The following is a 12,065-nucleotide window of genomic DNA, read 5'->3' on the forward strand; positions in this document are numbered from 1 at the left end:
AAGTGATTGTTTAATTTTATAGGTAAACTTCATTTATATTATAATAGGTTTTCTTAACCAATATTACTATATATATTATTCTATCTTTAATAATAAATCTATTTTAAATTAATTTTATATATTCTATATTAATAATTATCTAAAATTATTTTTTTTAGAAATTTTGTAAAATATTATAAATTTAAATTTAAATTATTTTAAATTAATTTAAAATTAATAAATAATATTAAATTTATAACTTTTTATTTATTTTATTTATTTTATTTTTTTTGTATTTCAAATATGACTGGTTAGAGCTTTTATTGAATTTATTAAAGTTGTAAATTCAACTATGATGCCAAAAGTCTATACTTGACAATCACGTGATTTTGTTCTAATTTTCTGAACCAATTCTATATTATATGATCCAGATTCAGCCAATAAAAAACTGGAATTTTTTGTGTAAAGTACTAATAAAATATGGTTTTTAAAAATTTTTTATTACAAACAAGATAAAACATAAGAAAAAGTAGATTTCAGCAATAAATCGCAACTACTATTTCATAAAAATCATTGATAAAAAATTTTTTTTTAAAAAAAATTACATTTGATTCATATTATGATAATTTGAGTTGGTATTATCACAATATATGGAGTCAACCCAAATTATCATAAATTCTGGTCAATATATTTTATTTTAAATTTGGGACGATCATATGAAAATCATGCAATTTCAAATGCTTATAACTTTTTATATAGATCTTCTTTTAAAAATCTGACTAGTAATTTGATAAAGCTTATCTCAAAGAATAAAATTACCAGTTTATTTTTTCTAAATTGTATTTTTTTTAAGAAGTTGAAAGATTTTTAAGTGTTACATTTTTATTGTTAAGTATAGACTTCTGGCACTATACAAATTTAAAAGACCTCACTCTCACTATGTAATGAAAATATTCAGGCATATCTACTATAATTTTTTATTAAAAATTATATATATGAATTAATTTGTAAAATTAATATTAAATTTTTTTTTTAGATTTTACTAAATTGAAATATATTTAATATTATATTAAAAAGGAAATTTAAAAAAATGGAAAATAATAATAATCAATAAAATTAAATATTTGTAATAAAAATTTCAGAAAAAAAAGTATAAAACAATTGTAAAAATATAATGTATCATTTAATAATATTTTGTTGTTATATAATACTATATTTTTATTATTGATTTTTTAGCTAAAGTAAAGGAAAAATTATATTAAAAGAATTGTTAAATTGGTAAAGCCTTATTAGTAAATCAAAGCTATTAAATTAAATGAATTTATATATATATATTGTTTTTTTTAAAAAAATTAAAGAAAACTTTAATATAAAATAATTTTAAAATCTTTTATTTTTTAGAGAATCTGGTTTATTTGAATATTATTTTCCATTAACATTGGTATTAAAAAGCCCAATTCAATTTATACTGGCTAAATAATAGTATTTAGCAGAAAAAACAAATTCAAATTGTGGAAACAAAAAAGATAGAATAAATAATTGTAATAATATAATAATATAATGTATCATTTATAATGCCTTGTTGTCATATAATACTGTGTTTACTATTGATTTTTTAGCTAAAGCAAAGGAAAGATCATATTAAAAGATTTTTAAAAACTTTGGTAATTTTACAATATAAAGTGATTTTAAAAAATCTTTTTATTTTTTAAAGAACCTGGTTTATTTGACTATTATTTTCCATTAATATTGGTATAAAAGCCCAATACATTTACTGGCTAAATAATAATATTCAGCAGAAAAAAATAACAATTCAAATTGTGAAAACAAAAAAAAAAATAGAATAACTTTATTTATTTCTTGAATCTTTTCTCAATGATCTTATTTCAGATTCTTGTCTTTCATATGTACGTTGTAAAAATTCCTGTTTTTCAATATACCTAAGAAAAAGTTACAATTAATTAAATTGCCCGAATCTACTTTAACAACAAATTTATACTTTTCTTACCCATTTTTGTTATAATATTTTAGTTCGTCAACAATTTGTTCTTGTTCAACATACTTTTTCCAGTCCATTTTTGATTTTTCCAAAGTATTCAATTTTGTTGGTTTTTTTTTAAGTGAATTGGCAAGTTGGTCAAGACCTACCTTAGATTTACCAAATTTATTGCTACTATTAGTACTATTATTTTTTGGAAGAGGTGATTTAACTTTTTGAAGATTTGATGATTTTGTAAGTGGACTTAAAGTTTTTGATGATGTTGATGAGATAGGATTTGATTTTTCATTGCATGCTTTGGAAACTTCATTGTCTTCTAGAAATGCAATTGCTTCTTCTGATCCCTCAGGAACTTGTTTATGTTCTCTTAATAAGAATAATTATATTAATGCTAAGTCTCTTTTTTCAAAAAACTAATCGTAATAATAGTAAAATAAACTTACGTTATAATATCGCCGGCAAATTTGTAAGTGTTTGTAATTGTAATCATATTTGTTGATATTGGAACTTTAGTTATAGGTAACTAAAATATTATTGTAAAAATTATATACATGCATATAATAAATATTTTATGTAATTTGATTGAAATTTATATAAACCTTTTGTTTATCAGTAATATTCTTTTCAACAGATTTATTATTCAGGAGGCTTTTATCATTTACTAAATTATTATCAGGCTTTACTGGTATAGGAGAATAATCATCATCATCTGCATTTAATTCTGCCCATAAAGCATCAATCTTATTTTTACGTACTTCATCAATTGTATTTGATTCTTTGGAAATTTTTTCTTCGAATCTAAAAGAAATTTATAAAATTTTTAAAAGAAGTTGATATTTATTTATATTTATATAATCTTTTTTTTTTTCTATATAAGAGATATAAACTTACTTTTGTTTCTTTATGTTATTATGTGTTTCAATTTCAGCTTCAAATTTTTTACGTTTACTACGAGTTATCAATTTTGGTTCAATGTCTTCTTCACCCTGTGCCGCATCAACAAGTTCATGTTCATCTTCAGTATCTATTTCATCGGCTTTTTTTTAAAAAAAAAATATTTAATTTGTATTAAAGAAACGACTTTTTTTTTTAATAATATTAATAATTACCATTAGGAATATAATCAGCATCGTTTGATGAATCTGAACTGTAATTTTCTTGAAGTTCAAAAGTACTCATATTGAACGAAAGATACTATAAATAATTAATATTTGATATTAGAATATTATCGTTAAAAATAAATAAAATGTTTAATAATAATTTGGGGGTACTGACCAAGAAAGATTCAGAAAAAAAGTTAATAAATAAAACACGTTTTCACAACCACTTTATATACAAAATTCGTTACGCCAAATATTACTTAATACAACCGTTACACAGTTACACAGTTACACAGTTTATCAGTGGACCAATTGACAGATGCACATTGTCGATCACGATTATTTGATCAGCTGATTTAAGAAATTTCAAATTTATTTAAAAAATACTTTACATATGTACATATGTAACTTAACAAAAATAAAATTATTGTATATAACCATTAGTTTTTAACCATTCTTCAACATCTTTTGCATCACGCTCAACCCAAGCTGCGTTAGCACGTATATTTTCTATACTTTGTTGTAATGGTCTTTCGAATTCTTTACAATTTTTATTAGAAAAGAATTTCTCAACATCTTTAATATCATCTTCAGATGCAAATAACTCGGTGCCAAATTTAATAATATGTTCGAAAAGTGCAAGAGACTTGGCATATCGTTCATGTAACTAAATAATAATATGCATTAAATACAAATTAAAATAACACAATGCAACTCACCAAATCAAATAAAATTAGTCTCACCATATAGAAATTTTCTTTAACGAAATTCCATAAAGCTCTTCGTGATTTACGATTGGCTTGTAATCTAAAAAAATCCAAGCCATTTCAGTAACCACATACTTACTGGTCACGTGATTTAAATACAAAATAAATCATACCCATTAAACGCGTAAATAATATCTTGATTTCTAACTTCTTCACTTGTAGAGAATTTTAATGCTCGTTGAATCAAGTCATCACTCTGAGCAAAACCAAGTCCAGTCAAGGCTACTACTTTTTGATCAGCTGTCCTTGCCTCACTATAATATTTCAATATAGAATCAAATTCCTCATTTCCGCCACCATAAGATAGAACAATTTCAAAAACAACACCACGAATGTTAGGATGTAAAGCAGATTCTTCATTTCGTTTAGTGAAGGAATGAAATCTTCGATGAGCTTCTTTAACAGTGCTAAAATATAAATATACAATAAATTGAACACAAATAAATTATGAAATAAAATTACAAATAATTTTTAAGATTATTCAAATTAACATACTCTGGATCATTAGCTCTACCAGCCATCTTAATAACAAGTGATCTCAACATTGTTGTCAAATAATCGTCATTATCCGAATATTCCCATCCAAGCTTTGCTACTAGTTTAGAAACTAATTGACGTTGGAATTTTAAAAGTCCTTGATAAATGTGATCTGGTTGTTCGAACCAAACATTAAGTAGATTGCTGAGACGAGAATTAATCTCAATCCATACACTATTAAAAATTATTAAAGTTAATAAATTATATGTAATAAATTACTGATTACTGTCAAAAGCTGGTTATAGTAGATAATAAGATAAACATTATTAACCCACATGTATTGTTCTTCATCTTCAAAATTTTTAATGAAATTTAATAGTCCACTCGTTTTTCCGTAACCACTAGCTGCCAAAGCACCAGCATCGGCCATTATTCCAATACGATCACTAGTCCCAATCAACCCTTTTTTAACAGCTTGTCCTAATTTAGATAATCGTTCGGGAGTGTAATTTACACGGAAAACGCCAGTTTTACGTGCGTTAAGTTGATAAAAGTCATATTTTTCAGGCAATACCAGTGTCATTTCTTTCTGTGTAAGGACAACGGACCCAATCTCATGATGAGTTTCAGTTGGCCCAAGATCAACGCCAAGAGGCACCCACCATACGGTATTGTCTTCTTCAGGACTAGCAACTCCGGATGAAAGGAAGCGACATTGTCGAATTTTCAGAGTATTTCCTGTTTCTTCCACAGTTAATACCGGATGCTATAATATGATTAATTAGTAAATGACTAAAGTCGTATTTCAATATTGAACGATATATTTTATCTTTATTTATACTTACCCCGGCCATTTTTGTCCATAATGTCATGAATTTACTAACATCATTGCCACTCTCTTCTGTCAATGCTTTCCATAAATCATCGGTACTTGCGTTACTGAATTTATGACGCATCAAATATCGTTTAACACCGGATAAGAACACTTTCTCCCCGAGGAAGGCACTTAACATGCGAATTACATTCGCACCCTTATAATAACTAATGGCATCGAAAATCTGATGAATTTCACTAAATAAGTTAAATAAGTGATATTCAAATAAACAGTGAAAGAATGATCAATAACTACGACACACGTTAAATACTAACACCAAAATAAAGTTAATAACGTTTATAAATTACCTGGAATCATTTACAGGAACTTCAATAGGATGAGAAGATCTTAAGGCATCGAGTTGAAGGCCTCGCTGAAATCCTTCAGTGACATATCTGCCATAAAAATAGATTCCTTAATATAATATTTAACACCAAAATTACGACTTTGAAGATATAATTTAACGTACTGATTCCATATCTCCCAATCAGGAAATAATTTATCAACTGCAAGATATCCGACCCATGTAGCGAAACCTTCATTGAGCCAAAGATCAGTCCACCTATAAAATTAAATGATAATCTTTAATTGTCTAAAAACGGTCAACAAATAATAGTTTTATATAATGTTTAATTACCATTCCATAGTTACAAGATTACCGAACCACTTTAAAAATAAATTCATATGAATTACGCGGAAAACATTGTTTGTTTGAAAAAGAATTCTTTTAAATTTAAATACCTGATGTGCCAATTCATGGGACACAGTATATGCAATACGTTGCTTGAATTTCGCATCAGATGCCTTTGGATCGTAGAGAACTGCGGTAGTACGATAAGTTATCAGACCCCAATTCTCCATAGCGCCTGATTGTAAATTGATGTTAGTTTAATTATCGGTAGATAGTTAATTTCTCAAAGGAGACGATCCTATCATACCCGCTTCAAAATCTGGAATTGCAACCATATCACATTTTGGTAAAGGATATGGAATACCAAATACTAAAATATTCAAAGCATTGATTAATACGAATTTTAATGCATGACATAAGCGATAACATTTTCAACTTTTTCCTAACCTTCTGCGAAATATTCTAAAGTATCTGTTGCTATTTTCAATGCAAAATCACCATGTCGTTCTTCTCCCTTAGGTGCATATACTCTAACCGTTACAGACTTGCCGCCATTATGTTTCCCAGTTGTAAAGGATTCAACGTAACCCAAGTCACCAACAACGAACGCAACTAACTATTAAGTAATGCATCAAGAAATATATAATTGAGTAAGATTCTTTCATAATTACTCTAATACTTAATAAAAGAAAATTAAGATAAAAGAAATCGTACGTAGGTACTCATTATCGGTGTTCTTGCAAATTTTACTTCTTTTTTACCATCACCAAGTCGAGTTTCGCTGACTACATTCATATTACTTAAAGCAGTCATTTCAGCAGGTACAATTAAGGTGATATCGAAAGTAGATTTAATTGCGGGTTCATCCCATGAAGGAAAAGCTCGACGGGCTTCAGTTGCTTCAAATTGGGTTGATGCCATATACCTTTATAACATAATGATTTAAAAAAGTTACTTTCGAGAGTAATATTCAAATTTATAAATAATAATTACATTTTGATATATACCTGGTCTTTCCATCTTGATCCTTATAAGAACTTCTGTAAAATCCGAGCATTTTATCGTCCAAAATGCCAGTGTATTCAATATGAAGGGTAGCAGTAGTTTTGGCAGAAATTTCTTGTGGAAAAGTTAAGGTAACAGTTTGGGTTTCGGCATTTTTAGCAATATTTACTGTTCTGAAACTAATTTTCAATTCCAATTCGTTTTAATATAAAATTAATTTTAATAGCGAAAATAATAGTACTTTAATGAAAAAATTAATACCCTTGATTGGTCTTCAAAGCCGAATTTACTAGCTTGGCAGATTTTATTTCAATATCATTAGCGTGAAGAGTTATAACATTGGTGTTTTCATTAATATTGAGACTAATGATATTAATTAAAAAAAATTTTAATAAGAAAACTTTAATTAGTAATTACGTATATTGCCAGTATGTTTATACTATACTACTACACTGTTTCAACATAACGCTTATACTCAACTCACTTGACGACTTCTGAACCTTTAAAAGTGAAGTTAACCAAGTCTGGAGTGATAGTCAAAGTATAGTGAGTTGGCCTTACATTAGTAGGCAACAAAACACGTTTGTCTTCCTCTTTTGACATTTTAGATAACGGGTATTGTCTAAGAAGGTATGCAACAATAAGAACTAAAATAGAAAAGAAAAGTACATTTAAATGTTTATATGAACTTTGTGTCGCAGGCGAAGGTCGTGAAGAGCTAGAATTCTTTTGAGTAGCCAGTTTCAATGTAACGGACAAAGAAATCTATAATTCCGTATCCCGTGAGAAATTTGATCTTTTAGCAGTTGATGTAACAATTAATAGATATCGGATATTATATCAACCTAATCGTCATTATCTAATTATCTAATCAAAATATATATGCAATTTACTAATAAAATTTTACCGATATTTTATTTATTATTTAGAAAACCTATTTTTTTATACAAATATTGCATCCAAAAATGATATTTTTAATAAATATCTTTTAATATAATTATCCCAAATTAATTAGTTATATGAAATAAAAATACAAATATGTACATCTGATTAATATGTATTTTTCTTGACGATAATATATATACATTCTTCTGGCAATATAAGCAATAATAAATATTCATTGTTATTTTTTTTAAAAAAAAAATTATTATTTCCTTGCGTTCGTTGTTTAAATTTTTAATGGTTCCTGAGCAACGTCTGCATATACCTTGTTATCAAGAACCTTGGAGCTCGAAGAACCTTCTTCTTTTGTTATTTCTCCGACTGCAGTCTTTTTTTCATCAGTATGGGTATTAATTTCAATAACAGCTTCGTATCCACTCGCATAATCTTCTAATGTTTGTAAGTATGGCGTTTTATATCCCGGATCCATAGGTGGTGAAGGATAAAAGTACATTGGCGGTGGCATCGTGATTTGAATTGGGATAGGCACACCACAATATTGTGTTGAATGTCCTACGACTTCAGAAAACCCATATTCATTAATAGGTTGTCCAGGAACATATGGTGGTATGTAGGAATGTAAAATATTAGGTGCCAACGGCGCTTTAGATGTAGTAGTGTTCTTCGGTTCGTGACCAGATGATGCGCCATTATTATGATTGATTGTTCCCATAAATGTCATTGACGATGCATACGGATAAGCGAGACCTTCTGGTGTATGTATATATGGTGGCATTGTAAATTCTAAAGTATAAAATAAAAAATGTTATTTTCATAATAAACAATAAGAAATTGAACGTGAAGAACTATCCTTACCTCGAGGACTTCCTGTATATGCTGAAATCATTCCAACAGAAGTAGGAATGCTTGTCGGAGGTGGATAATACATCAATTCAGGTTGTATCTATTAAACCATAAATCATAAATAACACATATAATAAACAAAAGACTATTTAAATAAAGAAATCGTAAATCGTACCATTTTAGGAGCAGTATTATTTTGCACTTCTGGGCCTTTGCCTTTAGGCTCTTGTTTTCCATTTGTGTTAGAACCAGACATCGTGTTTTTGTTTGGACCGATTTGGTGAACTCCCATGCTGACTTGTGGATAAAAGACAGGGGTTGTCATTATTGGTATCTCCTTTGGAATGATACTGTTTCTTCGGCCTTGACTTATAGAAGTCTTTTGAACACTCGCGTAATAATTTTGCGCGCGTGATAATGGTGGAGGCCTTATAGGTTGACGTCCACTAGGTATAACGTTGTAATAAGACTCTTGAAAAGCTTTTCGTCGTATCTCCTGTTGCTGACGAAGCAATTGAATTTGCTGATGACGAAATTCTTGGGATTCGCGATATTGTACGCGAATAGTCCGATCAAAGTATTTCGTATTGTTCTGTGATAAATACAAACAGTAATTAATTAGAAAATATTAAAACAAAGAAACATAAATCATTTTGAATTACATACTTCAGCTTCGATTGCTTTCCTCGGTGCCTCCTCGTCGTCGTAATAAATGAACGCAAATGCACTTCGTGGTGAACCTTAGAATGTAAAATTAATAAGCTAAAATAAGAATTAAAATTATTAAATTATTAAAAGTAATAATACCTGATGCTCGCAAGAATTTTCTCGCTACATATTGTATTTCTTTAATTCTACCATAACGACCGAACTTTTCAGCAAGGGATTCCTTGGTTACTTCGGCTTGATTGAGCTGACCAACGAAGATTGATTTCTTGTCAATGTCTTCGGGTCCTGGGACTGCCTTTTCTAAATTCGCTGCCCATTCTATCACGTAATTACTTGTATGTTGGCGCAGATTCTAGAATAAGACAAATTAAATTAATATTGGTGATTTAATAAATCGGTGTAAACCTATAAAAGAATAATACCATATATGCTCTAATAGCATCATCTCGATAACAAAATTTAACAAAAGCACAGCCCCTGCTCCTTCCAGTTGAATAAGTTCTTAGTAAATAAATATCTTCCGCGGCTCCATATGGCTCTAAAAGCTTGCGGATATCCTGTAGTAGATGATATAGTACTTTTAATAATAATGATAATTAATACGGTAAATAAAAAGAAAAAAACCAAGTATACCTCTTCATTCATAGTCCTATTTAATCTCCCAATAAATAAGGTACGGTTCACTCGTGCTTGTTCAACACGAATGTGTCGTCCCTCGATAACGGTATTATGAGCTTCAACCAAGGCCTTTTTTGCATCACATACATTCTAAATTTAAATTAGAAATTTTCAGCACGTAATATTTTATCAAGTTTAAAATCAGCGTATGAAAAAAAAGTACTTCGAATTGCACGAATGAATAAGGTCGAAATAACCAATCCTTTAAAACTTTGACATTAAGTAGTATTCCCCATCGAGAGAAGTGATTCCATACAGACTTCTGTAAATCTCCGTCAGATTTTGTTGAAGGTAAACTAAGTAGTTTAATTCAAAAAAAAAAAAATTTGAATTAGATCTAATGTAATAAAAGGATGATCTATCATGTGAAATAAAAAAAATTATACCTAGCTACGAATAAGCAACCGGCTGGCAATCCTCGTTTCGCATTGTTCTGAGGTTCTGCATTTTCGACTTTTTCAGCAGGAATTTCAATTCTTTCCTCTTGAACGTCTAAATAAGAATTTTAACGTTAGATAAAAAAAAATTAATATTTGATTAAAATAATATTTCGACTACCTTTTTCATTGTCGGTCATCTTAAGTTCCATATATCTTTTAACAAATGTGGTAATTTCAGACGGATTTGCTTCGTCAATTGTAGCATTGCTTTCTTCTTCCGCCTTAGAAGATAATTCGTTAGAAGAAACAAGGTCAGCTTTCTTATCGGTTTTCTTGACAATGACAAAATCAAGTTGGCTTTCTTGTTGGCTTTCTTGTACATTCTCTTTTTTGTCTTCAACAGATGGGTCTTGAGCAACAGACGAATTAGTTTCTTCTATTGTTTTTTTATTGCGTGCTCGGACAAATGATAACGAGTTTGAACGGGTAGATTGAACATGCCCTTCCGTAACAGAAATGAATCGATCTTTGGTAATTTGCTGTTCAGCTCCAGACTTGACGGCTGTGACGTTAGTATGAGTATGTTTATTGTCTTCATCAATAGTAGCACTTTCAGGTTCTTTATTATCAATATTTTCATGTTTTTCCAAAAGTGAGATCTGATTATTGACTGAAATATGTTGGCCGTTAGAAGATGGATCAGCTTCAATTTCTTCAATTTTATCAACTAGATCAGGTTGATTTTCCACATGTTTGTCTCTATCGTCTTTTTTGGTATCTGTAACAATCTTCTGATCGTTCATTGATGATTCAGCTTTGCTTGCGTTATCAGAAACATTATGTGAATTGTGCTGATTTTCTGTATTGTCCTTTTTGCTTGATCCTTTATTACGTCTCCGTTTGTTTTTAGCTCCTTGGCTGATCTTGTTTGATTTTGATAAAAAAATTTTTTCATCGTTCTTTGGAGAAACTTCTCTTGTCACAGGTGATAAAACTCGAACGTTGGCCTTTGGTGAACCTTGGTTGCCAATATTTGCAGGTGATACCTGATCATTTGGTTTTGGTGAGCTTTGATTATTATTCTCTTCATTTGACTTTGGAGAACCCTGGTTTTTCGACCCAGGAAAGTCTTGGTTGCTGTTCTTTGATATAGCCATATTACTCAGCTTTGTTGAATTCTGAACGTTAGATTCCGATAAGGTCTGTTCATTCATTGCAAGAATTTCGCTTCTCTATAAAACGGTATAGTTTTAGCTACCGCGTCAAGCTTTAAAATTTTGATTCTCGACATTAGACTTTAGCGAGTTTACCTTTATTTTGGGTTCAGGCGAGTTGTCGGCGGCGACATTGGCAAGGTTATTGAAAGTTGCAACTGAAATTTGTGGTTGTGGCAATCTTTTACGCCAGTTTCGTACACGCTTGCGGGTAGTAGGTTCCTGAACAGAATTTTGCTGAACAGAATTTTGAGTAGTTGACAGTTCCATTTTTATAGAAGATAACAGAAGTATATAAAATTGCTATAAGATAAAAAAAAAATTAAAATGAAAGTGTAGAGAATACGTTAGAACAAAGTCATTACCGTAAAATTATATAAAACTACTTAAAAGAACGCGAAAGTCGGTAATAAAAATTGTAAAATATGTTAAAGCGGATTTTTTTTTTTTTTTGAGAATAAAGTTTTTCGCTCGAATTATTAAAATTAAAATTGAATGAATCACAGTTATTGACTCTTATTGACAGTTATTGACAAATATTCTTTA

At 29.2% G+C, this 12,065-nt stretch overlaps 2 protein-coding genes across 2 annotated transcripts; both read right to left on the minus strand.

Moving 5' to 3' along the window:
- Window positions 1-1,651: 1,651 nt before the first annotated feature.
- Window positions 1,652-3,157, minus strand: OCT59_003903 (uncharacterized protein; the record flags this gene model as incomplete). The annotated part of the gene is made up of 6 exons (XM_025314503.2): window positions 1,652-1,919; window positions 1,988-2,344; window positions 2,422-2,501; window positions 2,578-2,776; window positions 2,870-3,014; window positions 3,088-3,157. The coding sequence occupies 6 exons, from the start codon at window positions 3,155-3,157 to the stop codon at window positions 1,829-1,831; spliced, it is 942 nt and encodes a 313-aa protein (XP_025184875.1). The 3' UTR covers window positions 1,652-1,828.
- Window positions 3,158-3,421: 264 nt separating this feature from the next.
- OCT59_003904 (uncharacterized protein) lies at window positions 3,422-11,789 on the minus strand (the record flags this gene model as incomplete). Its single annotated transcript, XM_025314502.2, has 27 exons — window positions 3,422-3,745; window positions 3,822-3,885; window positions 3,959-4,252; window positions 4,341-4,556; window positions 4,658-5,088; window positions 5,168-5,393; window positions 5,505-5,591; window positions 5,666-5,758; window positions 5,834-5,862; window positions 5,938-6,062; window positions 6,135-6,197; window positions 6,275-6,443; window positions 6,542-6,752; window positions 6,835-7,011; window positions 7,094-7,195; window positions 7,317-7,597; window positions 8,040-8,518; window positions 8,591-8,678; window positions 8,754-9,170; window positions 9,245-9,318; window positions 9,386-9,599; window positions 9,670-9,804; window positions 9,881-10,015; window positions 10,089-10,221; window positions 10,312-10,417; window positions 10,484-11,537; window positions 11,616-11,789. The coding sequence occupies 27 exons, from the start codon at window positions 11,787-11,789 to the stop codon at window positions 3,503-3,505; spliced, it is 5,820 nt and encodes a 1,939-aa protein (XP_025184874.2). The 3' UTR covers window positions 3,422-3,502.
- Window positions 11,790-12,065: the final 276 nt, after the last annotated feature.

Source organism: Rhizophagus irregularis, chromosome 12 (genome assembly GCF_026210795.1).
Source record: "Rhizophagus irregularis chromosome 12, complete sequence".
Lineage (NCBI taxonomy): Eukaryota > Fungi > Glomeromycota > Glomeromycetes > Glomerales > Glomeraceae > Rhizophagus > Rhizophagus irregularis.